Source organism: Muscardinus avellanarius (assembly GCF_963383645.1).
Source record: "Muscardinus avellanarius genome assembly, chromosome: X".
In the NCBI taxonomy this organism is placed as follows: domain Eukaryota; kingdom Metazoa; phylum Chordata; class Mammalia; order Rodentia; family Gliridae; genus Muscardinus; species Muscardinus avellanarius.
The window spans coordinates 15,223,787-15,243,873 of record NC_137792.1 but is presented as its reverse complement, the minus strand read 5'-3'; the positions used below and the strand labels follow the sequence as shown (position 1 = coordinate 15,243,873).

At 33.8% G+C, this 20,087-nt stretch overlaps 1 protein-coding gene across 4 annotated transcripts in view; it reads right to left on the bottom strand.

The window, feature by feature from the left end:
• The window catches only part of CNKSR2 (connector enhancer of kinase suppressor of Ras 2), a gene marked incomplete at both ends in the record, with an annotated part of 296,214 nt that overhangs the window by 236,117 nt on the left and 40,010 nt on the right, over positions 1-20,087 (bottom strand). For all 4 annotated transcript variants that reach the window (XM_080718645.1, XM_080718646.1, XM_080718647.1 and 1 more), the window contains 2 exons: positions 3,142-3,344; positions 12,824-12,987. In XM_080718645.1, coding sequence (XP_080574771.1) covers positions 3,142-3,344; positions 12,824-12,987 — 367 coding nt within the window. The remainder of the gene's footprint in view (positions 1-3,141; positions 3,345-12,823; positions 12,988-20,087) is intronic.

Sequence of the window (20,087 nt, the reverse complement as noted above, 5' to 3'; positions counted from 1 at the left end):
TATTGCTCAAAATTTCTTTCCTTTTTTCTATTCACACTAAAAATGGCAAAAGGGGAAATACATATCATGTAAAACTATCCTGAAATATAAAAATATTTCATCAAAAATTTTATCCAAAGAAATCCTTACATTTAACTTTATCCAAATAAAATCACATAAGCCAGGTGTGGTGGCGCACACTTGTAATCCCAGCATTTGGGAGGCAGACAGGAGGACTGCGGTTCCTGGACAGCCTCAGCTATTACTTAGTGAGGCCCTTTGCAACTCAGCGAAATCCTGTTTCAAAATAAAGAATAAAAAATAGGACTGGGGTGTAGCTCAGAGGTAGAATGCCCCTGGCTTCCATCCCCAGTACCGCAAAAAAAAAAAAATAAATAAATAATAAAAAATAGAGTCACATATATCCCAATTCCCTAATCTACCACACAATTTTATTTCTTACTCTACCTAATCTCTCACCAGCACTTGATACTACTGACTACTTTTTTTCCTTAAAACTCTTTACTAACCTTGTTTTTATGACAGCACTTTCAGCTAATTTCCTTCTATCTTTCTGGTTATTTAATTTTATTTTTTCCATAAGCTAAACATTTAACCATCCTTCAGTTAATTGTTGGTGGTCCATAGGCTTATTCCTTATTCCACCTCTCTTCATTCATTAAAAATATTTATTGAACAAATACTACAGGTTAGAATTTCTCTGGATAATTGTGATATCAGCAAATAAAATAGATGAGAAATCCCTGTTCTTTTGATCCATATATCATATATAGAGCAATCAGATATAGTCAATTTGCATAGGACATAATAGCAAATCATACAGTGGTTTAGAACAGTCCATTATTATGAAAAACCAAGCAGGATAAATGCAAACCATTCTAATACTCTCCTTGACCTCCTACTTTGATAAGGGTATTATCATCCACTAGGTCAGCCAAGTCAGAGTTATCTTAACTCATCCCAGTACCTCCTTTTCCTTTCCTCTCTAGATTTTATCTATCACCAGTTCTTATTCATCTGCAAAAATAAGAAACATTCTTCCATTCTCATTGTTGCTTCTCAATTTTAAAATCTAAACAAGTAGCAGTAGAGATAACTGTAGTCAGACTGTTAGGAGTGAATTTTGGCTCCATCATTTACTTGTTTCTGGTTTTAAACTTAACCTTAAGTCCTAGCTTTCCTATCTATAAAATGAAGGCACTCATTTGGTATGTTTTTACTAAATTAGTGTGTATGGAGGTATTTGTACCCAACAGGTGATATCAATATCAATATTATCAGAATAACCACCAGTAGTTGCACCATGATCAATTCCTAAAAGTCTCCTAACTGGTTCCTCTTCTTCTTACCTTACTAGTTCTTTATGGTCATATATAGAACGACCTTTGAAGAGCTCAAGGCTGAGTCATATGTGTATGCACACCTATGTGTTTGTGTACATGTAGGTAGATTGGTATTTACAAAGAGCATTTACTGGGTTATAACAATAATGTCATAATAAATTAATACAAACTGGGCATGGTGGTGCACACTTGTAACCCCAGCATTCGGGAGTCTGAGACCAGATGATTGCAGTTCCTAGACAACCTCATCTACTTAATGAGGCCATCTGCAACTTAGTGAGACCATATTGCAAAATAAAGAATAAAAAAATAGGGCAGGAGGTGTAGCTCGGAGGTCGAAGCCCCTGGGTTCCATCCCCAGACCCGCAAAAAAAAAATTTAATTAATACAACAAAATCTGAGACTACTATAGTATTAAACCCATTTATATTATTTTAAAAACAGTAATATTTGTCATTAAGAAGTGAAAACAACCTACACTCACTCTAATACTAGAATAAATGAAACTATACAGAATTTACTAAATAAAAATGTCAAGGCTGAGCAACTTTAAAATTATAGGGCAAGTGATAGTAAAAGAAGATATAAGTAAAATTAGTGTATTCCTTAAGCTTTCTGATTACTGAAAAAGCCTCCCAAAAGGCTGTGTTATGTTACTTAAGGACCCAGCCACATTTTATTACTGACCATTAATAAAATTATTTAGAATGTATTTATTAAAATGCAATTACTTTAAGTAATTGGCAGTCATGTTTTAGATAATTATGAGAATTGAGTTTTAGCCATATTATAATGCAAAAGAAACATGCTATTACTTTACAAACATCTAGTAAAGTAAGGTTTAGTGTTCAGGTTTGACTCAGTATCATCACTTCATATGATATGCTTATATTTAAATTTAGACAATATAAAAATAACCAAAATTTTCCCAACTTATGTCTTAAGATACAAATACTTTACCTTTTTGGGCACTGGGGACTAAACCCAGAGGCGTTACAATCCTAGTCTTTTTTTCATTTATTCCATTTTGAAATAGCATCTTGCTAAGTTGGTGATGGTCTTGCTAAGTTGCTGAGGTTGGCCTCAAACCTTTGATCCTCTTGTTTCATCCTCTCAAGTACTGAGATTACAGGCATGTGCTACCATGCCTGGCCATTTAGTTTTTAAATAAACAGCGAATCTGGTTTGCCATTACAATGGTTAAACCATTTATACAATTTTAATTTAAAATTTTTATTTCATATTTTAAAAACTTTCATGATGCTTTACATGTTCCGAGACAAATAAAAATAAAGTCTACAAGTGTGCTTAAGATAGCCCAAAACTGTAGAAGGTGAGTAATAATAGAGAATGAATAAAGCATGTGCCAGAACACATGTAATACATGATATTGAAGTGTCAGTGTCTAATTACACATTTAATACAAAATAGAGACTCCATTTGGAGTCACTTCCTTAAATATCACCAGTTAAGAAAAAGAATAAAGAAAATCAGGAGACAAAGCAGTATGATAAATTTTGTTATGATACCCAAATAACAACTTTGCTTATAAAACAGTAAAGGTATTTTGTAGTTGTCAGAGATAAATTACTAATGGGCTTCTTATTTAGATATAAATATTATAAAAGATTAATATCTATTTGATGATACCTGATAATTTGATGAATCATAATTAAACATGTATTATTTGGTAGTCTTCTACCTATCTGATTCCTTCATAAGAAAATTATGAAATAATGTTTTATTCAAGTTCATGCCTGAGGAGGGGTTACTTATCAAACACGTGGAAGAGATTTACCTATCCAACCAGGCAAGCAGACTCTTGGCTGCTCCAATCAGATCCACAACAGAGGTCAGGAAGTCATTTGGCAATTTTCGACTGGTCCTTCCATCATAATGGCCACTCCTTCTCCTTCCAGTTATAAAGTTCTGTAGATTTTTGGCGGATGCATTCAACTTGTGAGATAGGGTTTTTAAATTTTCTGTTTCCAAGCCGTAATTCTGAATTACAAAAAAAGAGAGAAAACAGATATTTTAATGTTAATATTTTATTCATTCACTAAAGTATTTACTGAGTACTTTACTATGCAAAGGTGATGGGACTAATGTTAAGAGTTACAAATGAGTGACCTTGGATTCCTGGCCTGGTAGGGCCCATAGTCAAGTGAGTATTCAGGGGAGATATCAAATTAACTAATTCAAATAAAATGTGTTATATACTAATATAAATGTGGAATGGGGCATTATATATTGAAACTATGACACCTGAAACATTGATTATAAATTTGTGTGTTTATTTTTAACCAAAACCTAAGTTCATTTACTTGTATAATTAGCTATTATAGAAATTATTATTTTATTATCTGTTCAATTATTACTATAGTACAGTATTAGTGTAGTGCTAATACAAATGTTACTAATAGTTTTAATATAGTATAGTAGTATATATAGAGATACAGGAAAAATTTTCTTTTCCTGAAGCTAGGAAAATAAGCATAACCCAACAATAAAACGAAGGTATCCAAAAATAGAATGTACCTTTTCTTTCTTTGTCCTCTACAGAATGGCTGATATCTCTCTCTTTTTGAGGCTGGAGATTGAACTCAGCAGTATTTTACCTCAGAACCACACCCCGCCCCATGCTCTTTTTATTTCAAAACAGAGTCTCCTTAAATTTCTGAGTCTCTCTCTAAATTGCAGAGGCTGGCCTTTAACCTGCAATCTTCTTGTCTCAGGCTCCCAAGTACTGAGATTATAAGTCTGTGAGAACATGTTTGGCTAATGGGTTTCATTTATAATATGATATTGGGAAATCTCAGCATCTTTGGAGGAACTGCCACACTTTTTCTTTATTCATCCCCCCCTCTCTCTGCGGTACTAGGGATGGAACCAGGTGAGCTACACCCCCAGCCCTATTTTTTATTCTTTATTTTGAAACAGGGTCTCACTGAGTTGCGAAGGGCCTCACTAAGTAGCTGAGGCTGTTGCAAACTGTGAACCCCGTCTCAGCCTCTCAAACCCAACTTATTCTTTTTTGTGTGTGTGTGGTACTGGGGTTCCTGAAAGCCCTTCTACCTCCGGGCTATACTACAGACCTATTTTTATATTTTTATTTGGAAACAGGGTCTCTTAAGGCAGCGCGGCTGGCTTTGAACCTGAGCAATCCTCCTGTCTCTGCCTCCCAAGCGCGGGGATTACAAGCGTGCACCACCACGCCCAGCCAACTTATTCTTTTTTAATAGGATAAAGTATGAAGCATTTTTATTTTTTTCATAGCTACATTACATCAAATATGAAGCACATGCAAAAGAATCATAGTACATCTACTTTCTCTTTTGCTTTGTTTGTACTTTTCCAATTATAATAATATTTTTAATTCATGCTATTTTGTCCATACATTATAGAAAGGGGCTATATGGATAAAGTATAATATGACTTTCAATCATCTTCACATAGGAAGATATTGTAGGATTTCCTCAAGTACACTTAAGTGAAAGTTTTCATATAATTAAAATTTAAAGCAGCTAACTCTAAGTTGTAAAACACCCATGAGAAAAGATAAAGTCGGGTACAGTGGTACATGCCTATAACCCTGTACTTGGGGAAGGCTGAGACAGGAGGATCACAGGTTTGAGGCCAGCCTCAGCAACTTAGTGAAACCCTGTCCTCCCTCCTCTTCACCCCCCAAAATTAAAAAGGGTAATTAATAAGATCAAAGGATGACCTTGATCAAACATAGCCATATACATGTTACTGTTATACATAAAATTTAAAGTATAGAAAATTATAAGCCATAAATAATATTAGAATTTACTTGGGTCTGTGAGGCTCTTTTGAATCCCTTCTTCCACAGTGGGGGAAACTGAGGCACAGGAAGATTTCTTTTCTGATTTGCTTAACATACTCAGTATTTAGACCAGATAGAGGTTAGAAAAGGACTTCAAGTCACCAGGCACCTGTGAGGGGATGCTTCTATCACATTCTCTTTCATCAGTATCCTAGTCCTGTTCTGAGAAGGATGGTGATAACAACTTAAGCAAAATAGAAGACCAAAAGTGCAAAAGGAAAGCAAGTAGTACAATAAATTTAGCTTTCTTACTAAGTCAACAACCACTGGATACCTACTTTATATAAAATTTAATGGGTTATTTCCCCATGGTGATTTCACAGAGAACTTGGTGCAGAAAAAAAAGTGAGAGGAGGTGAAAGTTTTCATGTAATGTATGTAACCACTAAAGATTTAACAGTAATGAAATTCTGATTGTTCCTGGATGAGAATTTATATTTTTATTAAAATGATACTTTATATGGAGTCATAGACCTGTTTTTGAAAAACAGTATACTAAATATTCACTATTAAATTACAATTGCAATATTATCTCAAGTTAAAAGATTTGGCTTGTGCAAATAAAACATTCTATTCAAATTCTATTGTATCTGGCCATGTGTTATCTCTGAAACACTTGAGAGATTTTGTCTAGTTTGTTACTATATTATGAAGAAAATCCTCTTTAAGTTTATAAAAGATATTCTCTAATCACTAGATAGGCACAACTTATAACTATACCAACTAATTGTGATATTTCTAAAGAATTTAAAAGAAATTTCAGAAATGCTTCAATTTTAAAGCAGTTTTCCTGAAATAAGTCTGGGTTTGAATTTTTCATTAATGAGTTTAATGAGGAATAATTTGTTTATGAATAAATAATATTTTCTTAAGCTCAAATAATAGTATATTAAACAGAAATCTAATCAATCAACTTGGAGATTGATCATTCACTCTAGCCATTGGCTGCCATAAAAGATTGTTTTTTTTTCTCTATAACATCAGCATCTCAAGTAATTAGAAAAGGTAAAAATAATATAATAACATTGCTCTTAGGAATAAAAAAAATCTAAAGGGAAAATAAAATATGTTTAAGCCTTTGGAATTTAAGACACTAAAATTATTAATAACTCAACAATTAGGGAATAAAATAATTTTCTGACAAATTCTAGAATCATACCCTGAGAAGATCTCCTAACCTGGAAACCTCCTAAAGAAATATCCTATGTGGAACAGAGGTAAAAATGGGGAGGACAGAGGAATGTATCAGGAGACAAAAGAAATGTAGCAGAGAATGGAGAGGGAAATTCTTAAAACTTGTCCTGGTACTAGGCATGTAGCTCAGTGGTGTTCTACTTGCTCAGGAAGCTCAAGACTCTAAGTTCTATTCCAATCCCCAGGACTGCATAAAAACAACAACAACATCACAAACAACCCCTGTTCTAGTTTAAAAATGTTAACTAGTTATACATATAACACAAAAGCAGTTTTTAAAAATCTAGGTTAGAAGCTCATCTCTATGTAATAGTGTCTATGTGCTACTCCATTAATAAAGGATGGATTAATCTCTCCAGTGAATTTTTATCATCACAACTCTCAATTTTAAGTAGTTTAAAATAAATGAGTGCAAACACAGATACTTTCTTTCTACTTCTTAGATAAAAGTGGATGCTCTGTTGCAACTTACCAAGTCATGAGTAAATCATACTCCCTTGCCAACCATTTAAGGAATTAATACATGAAGTGCCTTTTTGCTTTTGGTCAAAGGTATGGAGATACGAATTAATAGCTTAGCTTTATTAAAAATGCAGGTGGAATTACAATGCACCAATGAAAATACAATAAAGTTAAAATGCAAGCTCATTCATTTTGCATTTGCTTTTTAATGTACATACATGGAAAAACTGAGTATTACCATTTTTATAGAAAGTACTATACCTCAAGAAAACAAATCTTGGACCAGAAATGCTACTTATCTGCTATATTTATCTTATACATTACCTGGGCATTTTATATACTTTGTCCACTAACACGTGTTAAAGAAATCAGTCATTGAGACTCAAAATTCATTTAACATACTCTATTCTTAATGAGTTGGTGATAAGTTAATATTGATCTTATATTTCAATTATGTATTTTTATAAAAGCTTATATATTAAATGAGGAAATTAAGGAACACATTTGCCATTTTAGAAAGTCAATTTGACTTAATACTCACTAGTGGTGAATTCTCACCTACCACTTAGCTAAACATATTCGATTTGGTACCACATATTTTACAATGTCAATAACATTTTATACAGTTTTTAATTTGAATGCATCATATAGCAGGTGCTTAGGTTTATAATACTTTGCTTTATAAATACTAGTGAGTCCTAAAAGGCTTGATTTAATGAGTTTTTAGGAAGTAAATTGTTTTGAGATGAATGAACCAAGTAATTATGTCTCAAAGAAACAAACACTAGCAATTGCATATGGCACTTTTTTCATGGAAAATGCCTGTTATATAAAAAGCTTATGAAGAACAAGATCAAAACTACTCTTATTCTGTCATAAATGATTCACTTATAGTTCCCCAAAAAAGATATACTGTCAGAACACAAATTAAGGGCTATATATTAAACTACATATATTCTATCTACACTTTTACTGAGTCAATATTATTTACTCTCTATTTAAGCATACTAAATGGTCAGAAAATAGCTTGAAATAGTTAATACACCTCCAAATGATAAATAGCTTCTTTCTGGAATAAAATGGTATAAATAATATAGTTGATGCTTAATAAATATATGTTGCATGAATGAACAAATATATCTTTCATTTATATCAGCTGCCATAACATTTATTCTCTGTCATGACTACAAAAGGAATTCGATCAATTTTTTGTCTTCCTTGCACTAAGAAATTAATCTTCAGAGTCAAGAACTGCGTAAGGAAGACAAAAAAATTACAGTTCTCTGAATAAAGGTTTAAGAGTTTCATTCAGTAAAATATATTCTAAGCACTGGGTAGAAAGATGAAGAAAAACTGAACTGGCGATGCTTAACGTGAACTGGAGACTGCAGAATATAAGAACTGCAATGTGAAACAAGGTATAGCAGGGCTTTTTTTAATCACTTCCCACTCTGCTCCAGCCCTTACTACTCCATACACTTAAACAATACTGTCTTAACAGATGATATTCTTTTTCTGCCTAGATAACTTTCTCCCAACATTTTGTCCAGAAAATATCTACTCATCCTGCAAGTCCAATGCAAATTTCAACTGCTTTCTGCATCTCTTGGCAGGTTCCTCATTTTTCTCTAGGTGTTTCCTTAAATCCATGGTTTCTTTTAATGACTGTTTTCTTCCTCAATGAATTACATTCATTTTAGGATCATTTGAGGAGTATAGACTCTTTTTATTTCATCTTTGCATTCCCATTAGTAGCATTGTTTGAGCATGAATATATAATCATTGAAAAAAGAACTAGAGTAGATTTAAGGAAGAGGTAGAAATGCCAGAAGAAATCAGAGAAACAAGACATAATTTCCCATTTCTAACAACAGAATTCCTGGTCTAGTCAATTCAGCTTGCTGATGGGACATCTCACCTTTCGATTTTATAATGGCATATAGAAGTAAATCAGAATTATCTGCTTATAAATATGCTCTATATTCATTAGAAAATATTTATTGCTTAAGTTGGAGGATATCTGCCCTTCTGACTTGCTCATATATGGCCATTAGAAAGGGTTGTAAGGAAGGAACATTTGACCTCTTTGGGGAATGTGACCAATTATCAAACACAGAAAAAAGGAACTCAAGTGTTTTGAAATATTTTTCCTGTGTTAACTTTCAGAATAGCTCAAGTATATAGTAAATAAATCAGCTGGGTATGGTGGCACATTCCTATAACCCCAGTGCTTGGGAAGCTGAGACAGGAAGATTGCAGGTTTAAGAATATCCTCGGAAATGTGATATTTTCAGGAACCTGACAGGACCCTTTCTCAAAAAAAAAAAAAAAGATAGAGAATTGAAATGATGCAATGCTTAAAACCAGAACAGCAGGGAGATTAAAGGTCAGTAAATGGACAGGCATGGTGGTGTACGCTTGTAATCCCCGTGTTTGGGAGGTGGAGACAGGATCGTGCAGGTTCAAAGCCAGCTTTGCTGGCTTAAGAGACCCTGTTTCCAAATAAAAAAATATAAAAACAGGTCTGAGAATGTAGCCCGGAGGTAGAAGGGTTCCATCCCCAGTATCACCAGAAAGAAAAAAAAAAAGGTCAGTAAATGAAAGAATTTACCAAAGCTCCATGGTTCAAACTTAGATATGGTCTTGACATATATCTTTGATAGTGTGCTTTTAAGTAGGTATAAGTCACTAGAGACTTGCACATAGGATAAGCTTCAATGCCTAAAGGTCTAGAGAAACTATATGTAACAATGGAAATCATCAATCTTCTTTTCTTCCTCAAACTGGCAATGTCACAGTACATGAGTGGTTCATCTACGAGGATTCCTGCTTATCAAACATATACTCTGGACTTCAAGTTCTAAAATACCCAATTACTACTATTATATAAGATATTAAAAAGAGGGAACTAGACTATGAGCCCATCTCAAGTCCACTTTTGTCATACTTTTAAGGGCTACTCTAACTTGAATTTGGAGACTAATATGCTAAAAACAATGTGTGTTCCCTTATCTTACACTGAGTATTATATTTTACTTCAGGCTCATGGTTGCTGTGATCTGACTCAGAGCCTAAGTGCATATTTTGTTTTAAATTTATCAATATTGAAATTAGGGAAATAAAAAGATCCCTAAAGCAGCATGTGAAAAAGTCAGACACCTGCATCACCATTTTCAGAAATTGTTTAATCAAGCTTCAGCTATTACCAAGCATTCATACTATGTGATGTATGTTTAATAAACACGGTCACTTTTCTCACGTAGCCTACAGTTTAGTAAAAGAAATATAAAAAAACTTGGAAATACTCATAATTATATAATTATGAAATGACATGAGGATTAAGAGAGAACAGCAGAAAGGGGCTTATTATAAACCAAGTAAGGTTGAATAAGTAATCAGGGAACATCTCTGAGAAAATAACAATGAGGATAAGACCAAACTAAAAGTTAAGTGGCACAATTTAACCAATCTGGTTTCATATCCCATTCTTCTTAGAAACTGTTTCAGTCGTGTCTTTTTTCTTGCTTATCATGTTGGCTTTTAGTAAAATCTGATGACACTATTGATGTTAATTCATTAATAACATCTCCTCTTCTTTTGGGACAACTCTTTCATAGTTGTTTCCATGATTTTCTGGCCACTAAACCACCTCTTTCTTTCCAACCCAAACATCAAGCTGCATCTCTTGTTTTATATTCTGTAATCTCTCCTTGGATGATCTCCTTTCTTTCAATAAATATAATTCCTATTTGATATTCCCAAATATGTATCTTTAAACATTTATGAGCTTCAAATCCATATCTCCCACTGCCTGACGAATATCTCTTTCTTTATAACCCAGAGACACCTCATTCAACAAATCCAAAGCTCAAGTTATATTCCCATTAAATCTATTTTTGAAGCTACAGTCTATCTTCATTATTGTAAAAGCATCTATTTCTGTAGCTAAGAAAGATGGATTTTTTTTCTCCTTTATCTGACACCTCACATTCACCAGATCTTCTCTATATTCCTGTCATGTATGCTTAGTTCATTATTTATGTAATTATTTCAAGTATTAACTAATTGTTCTGTCTTTAGTTTATATTCACTCCATTCCAGCTTTATCACAACCATTAGTTACCACTTTTAAAAAAAGTAAATGATCATTCTTGGATGATTCTCCAGTGCCCAAACTACAAAGCAAAAAAAAAAAAAAAAATCTTATGATTTTAAGGCAATTTAGTCTGGCCCTATTTTTATCTTTTAAAGTCTAATTTCCTTCTACTGTTTTCCATCTATTTTGTTCATCTCAAATAGCTTACCATTTAATAATCTCACTATGCATGTCCTTTATTCTGTGTGCCTTATAATGTGTTGTTTTTGTCTGCCTGAAATGTCATTCTTTTCTTCCTCTACCTATTATAATAAGTTCATTCTTCATTAGAGTACTACAATACCACCTGTTTTGTGATATGCCCCATCTATTTGGCCAAAGTCAGTTATTTTCTCTGCTGGGATCCCATAATATTGAGCCTATATTTCTATTTTAGTAATTATACTATTATGATTACTTGTCACTTTTCCCAACTATGCAGTTAAGAGTGTAGGAACTCAGTCCCATTCACATTTTCCAACACAGCACTATGTATATTAATTGAATCTTAAATTGTGTTTATCTACTTATTTCTTATTAGTCACCATCATCTCAATAATAATTACTGTTGAATGAAATGCACTGTGTGCCAGACACTGGATTAGGTACTATACAAAAACATTATTTCATTTCTTTTTCACAGCATCACCAAGAGGTATTTAGCTCAATTTTAAATAAAATAACTATGGCTATAGTGAAAATTATTTGTCTCCTAATGTCAGTAATTTATTAAGCCAAGATTCAAACCCAAGCTATCATATTACGTAACTCATATTTTTTCTCTGTGTAGCTCTAGCCCCCCCATTACAAATAAGAATTTAAAACCAATCAAGTTAGTGTCATCTTACTTCACCTGGAAAAAAATCTAAATTGCTCTTAAAATGACTCATGTGCTGTCAGAATGTTATAAGGATACTTATTTTGACATTGGTTATTTCTTAACCAATTACATTTTTCTTCAATATAAGAAATTAACTATATAATGTACAATATTTAGTTTTCACTGGTTATATTTGTAAGGACACTCAAATAATTTGGTGATTTAATTTTTTCTAAAGTAAGATTACTTGGTATTTCTGATATTAAGTCAAAGCTTTTAGAAGGAATCAGACTTTGTAACTATATATAATTTGTATCAAAATGCTGCTGAGAAAACTTCCTTGTTGAACTCTAATTTTTCTAGTGGTTATATGTAATATCATTAGTTTGTTTTTTCTTTGAGGGGGTTGGTAGTACCTGGGATGGAACCCAGGAGCATTCTACCTCTGAGCTACAACCCCAGCCCTATTTTTTATTCTTTCTTTCTTTCTTTTTATTATTTTTTGTGGTACTGGGGTTCCTGGAAACCCTTCTACCTCTGGGCTATACTCCCAGACCTATTTTTATGCTTTTTTTATTTGAAACAGTGAGGCTGGCTTTGAACCTGATCCTTCTGTCTCCGCCTCCCAAGCGCGGGGGATTACGTGGGGGATTAAGAGCGTGCGCCACCACACCCAGCTTTTATTCTTTATTTTGAAATAGAGTTTCACTAAGTTGGAGAGGGCCTCACTAAGTAGCTGAGGCCTGTCAGGAACTTATGATCTTCCTGTGTCTCCCTCCTAAGTACTGGGATTATAACAATGGGCCACCAAGCCTGGCTGTCATATCACTAGTTGAGTCATAAGCTTCTTTGCCATTTGGCAGTAATATAACAAATTCAAGGAAAGAGAAAAATAGCTCATTTAATTATTTGAGAATTAGGTTTCCCCCCTATTTGACGTAAAATTATTAAAAGAAGAGAAAAAACAGGAGAAAGGATGAAAAGGGGAAAAAGGAGAGAATGATTTCCCTTCATGTCCTTACCAGTGCACACAGAAGGTCAACTGCTTCCAAGATCAGTTCCTGATGGCCAATGCGGCTGACACCCAGATCTTCGAGCTCCTGATGTGTAATGCGTAGCAGCTGGTCCCCACTGATCTTCTCCCTCTCAAAGTTCTTAATATATTGTTGCAAGCAGTCATCAAGACCTATAAAATAAAAGTGTAGAACATCAGAATAAAAAAAAAGATTATGTCAAACAAACTGAGGGGTGGGGGAAAACAAATGTCAACTACAACCGTGTCACAAGTTAAGTCTATTTTGACTTTTGACTTGTCCATCTTTTCTTAACATATATGTGATCTGAAGAAAAACGAAACACTTCATATATTCCTAGTTTTCAGGTTTCTATTTGAATATTCCTCAGCAATTATTAAAACCTCTTTTCTCAGAGGTTTTCCTTGCTGAAACAGTTATCAAAATAATAGATCATAAAATATGCTAACAGGCAGGATCCTCTATTTCAAAATTATCTATATAGTACTTTCTTCTTTAACTTAATTTTGGGGGGAGAGGATTTCTTCTTCCTTCTAAAGGCTATTCTATCTTCCTGTACTCTAGAATCCCATCTTCTATTTCCTTAACAGTATTTCAGTAATTAAAAAATAAATGCTCTTTTTGTTTCATCAACTATTTCCTATCCATCTACTCCATATATATTCAAATATCTATCATTTTAAAAACAAATGCCTTTTCTTGATTTCCTTGAATCTGTTGTGTTCTCTATCTCCTGTCCTCTTCAAAAATAGTTCCCTTACTTTAATTCCCTCACTTGCAACACACTACTTAATCCATTTGCATGTGGACTTTACAAAGTTCAAAAGTAGATATCCACGTTAGGTTTTATACTCTGGAAAATAAATTTTTCAGGATTACCCAGGGAAATTAATAAATAATGGGCTAGGCTATAGATTGAGATAGCTTCAATCACTTATGTAATGGCCTGGCACAAATGATAAACCTGACTAATAAAATTAACTTTCTACACTTTTAGATAAAGAATACCAAGAAAATGAGATAACTGGCATAAAATAAGTGGGCTTTATTATATCTAGGAGGGAGATGAGGCCATAATGGGTTATATTCTGTCTAAAATCATGACAACGTATAAATTACAAGCAAATAAAGACAAAAAGATGGGGTTAGAACAGATGTGCCAAGAAAGCAAAGTCCCAAAAAAGAGAGATTATATAGTCATTGATAGAGGAAAAGTGAGACCTGAAAGAAGCCTGGTTCCTAATAGACTTTGGTACCAAGCAACATACACCCTTATTATATTCTCAAACTTCCTTAAGATATCTTTACTTATTTTGTAGCCTCAGTATACTACCTTCTTTTTCTTTCATTCTCCACCGGTATGTGCATATTGGTGAGAGCTGAAATTATTTCACCGGATATAGCAATATAAATGTCACCAGTGATTCATGAGAATTGTTTTCACAGTGATGACAATATGCCAGCACTGAATAAGTTGAGGAGTCTTCAAAACAGGCTAGCTGGGAGTAGTGGTAAATGCTTATAATTCTAGTACTTGGGAGGCGGAGACAGGGATCACAGATTTGAAGCCTGCACATGGCAATTTAGTGAGACCCTGTTTCAAAATTTAAAAAATAAAAAATAGGGCTGGAAGTATATCTCAGAGGTAGAACACCCCTGGGTTCAATCTCTAGTAGCCCCTTCCCCCCACATAAACAAAGTCAGGCTAAACAAGAAAGCAATAAGAGAATAATTGAAGATTATGAGAATAAAAACTTATTTTTCTTTCTTTAAGATGGTAGAGACCTGAAGATATTTAAATAAAGAACAATTTACTGAAAAATGATGGTACAAGTGTAGGTAGATTATGATTGTAAGATGAGGGCCTTCTTGTCTAATGAGTTTTCACTGTGATATTTGTAAAGCAAAAAAAAAAAGCAAGAAATCAAACAACAAGTAGACTGGTATCACAAATATGGGCTGAATATCTGAATAGTCAGTAGTAATTACAGTGTCATGCAGCAAAGTAGAATTTTTATTTTAAAGAGAAAATTCAGTGAGACCCTGTTTCAAAATAAAAACAAGTGATGTGGGAGTATCTTGGAGGTAAATTGTCCCTGGGTTCAATAGTACCCTCCCCAAAAAAGAAGTCCTTACATGTAGAATATTATTTCAAGAGATTAAGTGGTATTGGTGTGGATGGGAAATAGGTAGGTGTCAAGTAGAAGCAAAGGGACTATTATTTACCAGTTTTAGAGATTAAAAAAATTAAAGCTTAGCAAGATTAGGTAACTCTCTAAGTGTACACAGCAAGTAACTGGCAAAGCAAAGATAAAACCTAGTTCTAGGGGATTTGAAATCTAATTAATTTTGAATATAAGAACATATCAAGACTGAAAAGCAACCATTTAAATTGGGATAGCAACATAAAAATTATTAAAATAAAGAAAGAATAACATATGACAGTGGCTAGTAAAATCACACTCTATCATACTTGGGTGAAAAAACATTCTTTTTTTTTCTTTTGGTGGTACTGGGGTTCCTGGAAGTCCTTCTACCTCCGGGCTACACTCCCAGACCTATTTTTATATTTTTATTTGGAAACAGGGTTTCCTAAGCCAGCGTGGGGCTGGCTTCAAACCTCTGCGATCCTCCTGTCTCTGCCTCCCAAGCGCGGGGATTACAAGCGTGCGCCACCACGCCCAGCGAAAAAACATTCTTAAAAACTGTCAAGAACTAAGCTGGGCGTGGTGGCGCATGCTTGCAATCCCAGCTTTTGAGAGGCTGAGACTGGAGGATGGCAGTTCACGGACAGCCTCAACTACTTAGTGAGGCCCTCTGCAACTCAGTGAGACCCTGTTTCAAAATAAAGAATAAAAAATTGGGCAGGGAGTGTGTAGCTCGGAGGTCAGATGCCTCTGGGTTCCATCCCCAGATCCGTAAAAAAAAAAAAACAACAACAACAACAAAAAAAAAAAATAAAAAAAAACTACCAAGAACTAAATTCCATGCTAGCATACTTTGGATTGAATACAGTGCAGAATACCTAACTTGCATTCAATCTGAAGCTGCATTCAAATGAATGAAAGGGAAAACACTGCAAACAATTTTTAGATAACATGGAAACCAGTACAATAAATGCTGACCTGAGAAACTCCTTTATGTTCTTCAATGCCATCCTTCACAGATACCCTTCAACAAGCAAGTAGTTGTTCTATAATAAGTAGCATGCAATTCGTTTTCACAAGGATTCTCAAGGAAACCAAATAAAATAGAAAAAGGAAGAACAATTTTCTCCTGGGCCTATTCTCAATTACGCTGTCTTAATTTATTTTAGAAAGAGCTAAGCTTTCAATAGTTTTCCTATTTCCAAACAAAAGAGTTGTTTCTGAGTAGCAGTAATACCTTCCATTTATCTTTTGTGCTCATTTTGTGCCAAGCACTAAAGCACTTTACAAATATTTTCTCATTTAACTCTCAAAACAATTTTTGGAAATGCATATCATTATCTTGATTTTACAGATAAGAAAATTGAAATTTAGGGACTATGCCCAGGATTCCATAGCTTATAAATGATAAGGCAAGGTCTGAAGCCAAGTTTATCTGATTCCAAATCCCTGCTCTTAAAACAAACAAACAAACAAACAAACAAACAAAAACAAAACAAAAAAACCTCTAGTAAACTGGAAGTGGGGGAGATGTGGAAAGAATTGTTCCTAAACCTCTAGACTGATCATCTGGACCATACCAAAAATATTAAAGGCATTGCTTAAAATATATTTAATTATGCTATGTAGCAGAATGAATTTAATTACATCATTTACCTAGGTAAAATTCAGCAGAGCAATGAAAGGTAAACATATATTAGAAATATATGATTAAAGGAAAATATAATTAGTCCTATAATGGGAGCCAATATAACAATACAAAAATTCATACCAATGAAGAACACTAGACTTGCTAAAGTGTGGGAGGGGCTAGAACATTATCTATAAACTGTCTAGCAATGAAAATGAAGAGGGATTGAATGGGTTCCAATATAGCGTTAAATATTCAGTAGCTAAAAGTAGGCTAGTTTCTCAGAGAAGTCTATCCGTTCTAGATCCTAAAGCCAGCAAAATGATTTTCCCCCTGGAAAGAAATCATTATGTGATATAATGAACACCACCTTCAATAAACTCTTTTGATAAATATAACCATAGTTTTCACTGGACTGTTTCTTACAGTAAACCTAAAATATGTACTATTAAAAATATCTTGCATTACAAAACAAACTGGTTATCATGGAGAAAAATGTCTATATTCACTACCTTTCAAATTTTAAAAACTAAGTTTAAAATTTCATGGAAGAAATAACTGCTAAAGTTTCTCTTTTATAATGGTAACAAACCTAAAGGGAAGTTCCATTTGATTTTTTTTTTTTTTTTTTTGGTGGTACTGGGGTTCCTGGAAGCCCTTCTACCTCCGGGCTACACTCCCAGACCTATTTTTTATACTTTTTTTATTTGGAAACAGGGTCTCATAAGCCAGCGCGCGCGGCTGGCTTCGAACCTGCGCGATCCTCCTGTCTCTGCCTCCCAAGCGCGGGGATTACAAGCGTGCGCCACCACACCCGGCTGATTTATTTTTTAAAAATAAAGTTTCTCAATAGATGTCTAACATGTTTTGGAGACACATACTACATATTCATTTCATAAAATGACAATTTCAAATCAAAGACTCCCATTGTCATACTTAATTTTAAAGCATATTTATAACTTGATTTTTAAAAATTACAAAGTAACAGTCCCAACAAAATGAAAGAAAAGAAATAAATTGGATTTCATCAAACTTAAAAACTTTTGCTTTTAGTGTGAAAGGAAACTAAAAACAGAGTGAAAGGGCAATGTATGCATGAGAGTAAATATTTGCAATTTATATATCTGATAATGGATCAAGACCCAGAATATATAAATAATCCTATCATTCAACAACCACAACAACAAAAATTGGGTTAATAAAAGCAAAAGATTTACATGATATTTCTCCAAAGAATAGGTGAAAAATATAGCTAAAAGATGCACAACATCACTAATAATCAGGAAAACACAAAATCAAAATCACAATGAGATATATCTATTAGTTTGGCTATTGAAACAAAGTTGGTGAATATGAGGAGAAATTGAAACTCTCATATATCATTTGTGGGAATGTAAGATGGTGCAACCACTGTGGAGAATAGTTTGGCTATTCCTCAAAAAAAACCCTCATAATTGCCATGGGATCTAACAATGACATTTCTGACCTTATATTCAAAATAATTTAAAGCAGAGACTGGAAGACAGATTTGTCATGTTAGGTAGCAGTATTATCTATACTAGGCAAAGAGTAGTTGCAACTTAAGTACACATTTATGTACGAAAGGATAAAAATATATGGTTTATAAGAAGATATGTATAAATGCATAAAATATATCCAAACCTTAAGGAATGAATAAGTCTTGAGGATATTATATGAAGAAATACAAGCGATTTACAAAAGGACAAATACTGTATGATTCCACTTAAAGGAGGTATGTAGAGTAGTCAGAGGCATTGAAACAAATAGTAAAAGGAGAGTTTCTGGGGTCTGAGGAGGGGGCAACAGGGATTTGTGGCTTAATGGATACAGTTTTAGTTTTTACAAAATGAAAATAATTCTAAAAATGGAGAGTAGAGATGGTAGCACAAAGATTTAAACGTTTATATCTAATGACACTGTACACTTAAAAATAGCTAGGATAGTATATCTGATGTTATGTGTATTTTATAGTTTTTAAATGTAATGGTTAAATGGCAAATTTTATATTATTTATATTTTGTCATAATAAAGCATACATATTAACCAGTAGATTAGCCTTAAATAGCCTAAAGTTGTGACTTTCCATTCTTAATCAGACATAAGTGAGCATTTGGGGAAGTATAAATTTATATAAAAGGCACATCCTTTTAAGATATTATTTTATGTCTGATTACTAATGCTATATCTATGTGTCATTAAATTTATTTAACAAAATATAAGTTTTCTTTCTAACTGAATAAAAAGAAACCATCAATGTAAATGATATACTGAATTTTGTACATTTTACCTGAAGTGCGTCAATATGATGTCTCACTCAATGGTAATGCAAATATAATTTGCCTAATTCTAACAAAACTTAACAAAGCTGTCATCTTTTTAAATGTTTTCATTTAATGTTTAAACAATATTGAGTATAAAGTTATGCCAAAATTATATACTGCACATACTAGGGTTAAAAAGTATTAGTGTTATTCAGATTAATTTCAAAATAGTATCTCAAAGTATTAATCAGGCATCTTTGATTAGAAATCTTTGTCAGATGAGAAATTATGTCCTACAGGTTCATGTGCAGGAGAGGACTGTCTGCCAATGTATGGGAAAAAGTTATGGCAACAACCATTAGCCATGCCATTTGAAAGGGCAAAACCTCTTGATTCAACTTTACTTTTGGGAGCACATCTAAATCTTAGCATATCTCAGTCCCAAACTTCCCTGATGTTGTTTTCTTGATTTAAAACAAGTTCTTTCGCTGGACTGGGCATGGTGGCACAAGTTTGTAATCCCAGCATTTGGGAGGCAGAGACCTTAGGATGGAGGTTCTCAGACAGCCTCAGCTACTTAGCAAGAAGGCCCCTTGTAAGTCAGTAAGACCCTGTTTCAAAAAAATAATAATAAAGACTAAAAATTAGGACCGGGGGTGTATCTTGGAGGTAGAATGCCCCTTGGTTCCATCCCCAGTACTGCAAAATAAATAAATAAATAAATAAATAAATAAATAAATAAAACAGGTTCTTTAGTTAGAAACTGCCTTTTTCCAGCCAGGAGTGGTGGCGCACACTTGTAATCCCTGCGCTTGGGAGGCTGAGACAGGAGGATCGCATGGGTTCAAAGCCAGCCTCAGCTACTTAGTGAGGCTTTCAGCAACTTAGTGAGACCCTGTTTCCAAATAAAATATTAAAAAAGGTCTGGGAGTATAGCCCGGAGGTAGGAAGCCTCTGGGTTCCACCCCCAGTACCACACACACACACAAAAAAGAAACTGCCTTTTTCCTATCTGCCACTGCATCCATCTCTGAATTCTCTATGAAATATCTCCCTTCCTATCCTCAACCTCAGAATTCCTACCTCACTGCTGTTCCAATTCCTTGTGCCAACTTTCATTTAGTCACTCAACAAAATTTATGGAATGCCTATTTATGAGCCAGGCAGTATTCGAGGGAGTAGTAATAAAAAAG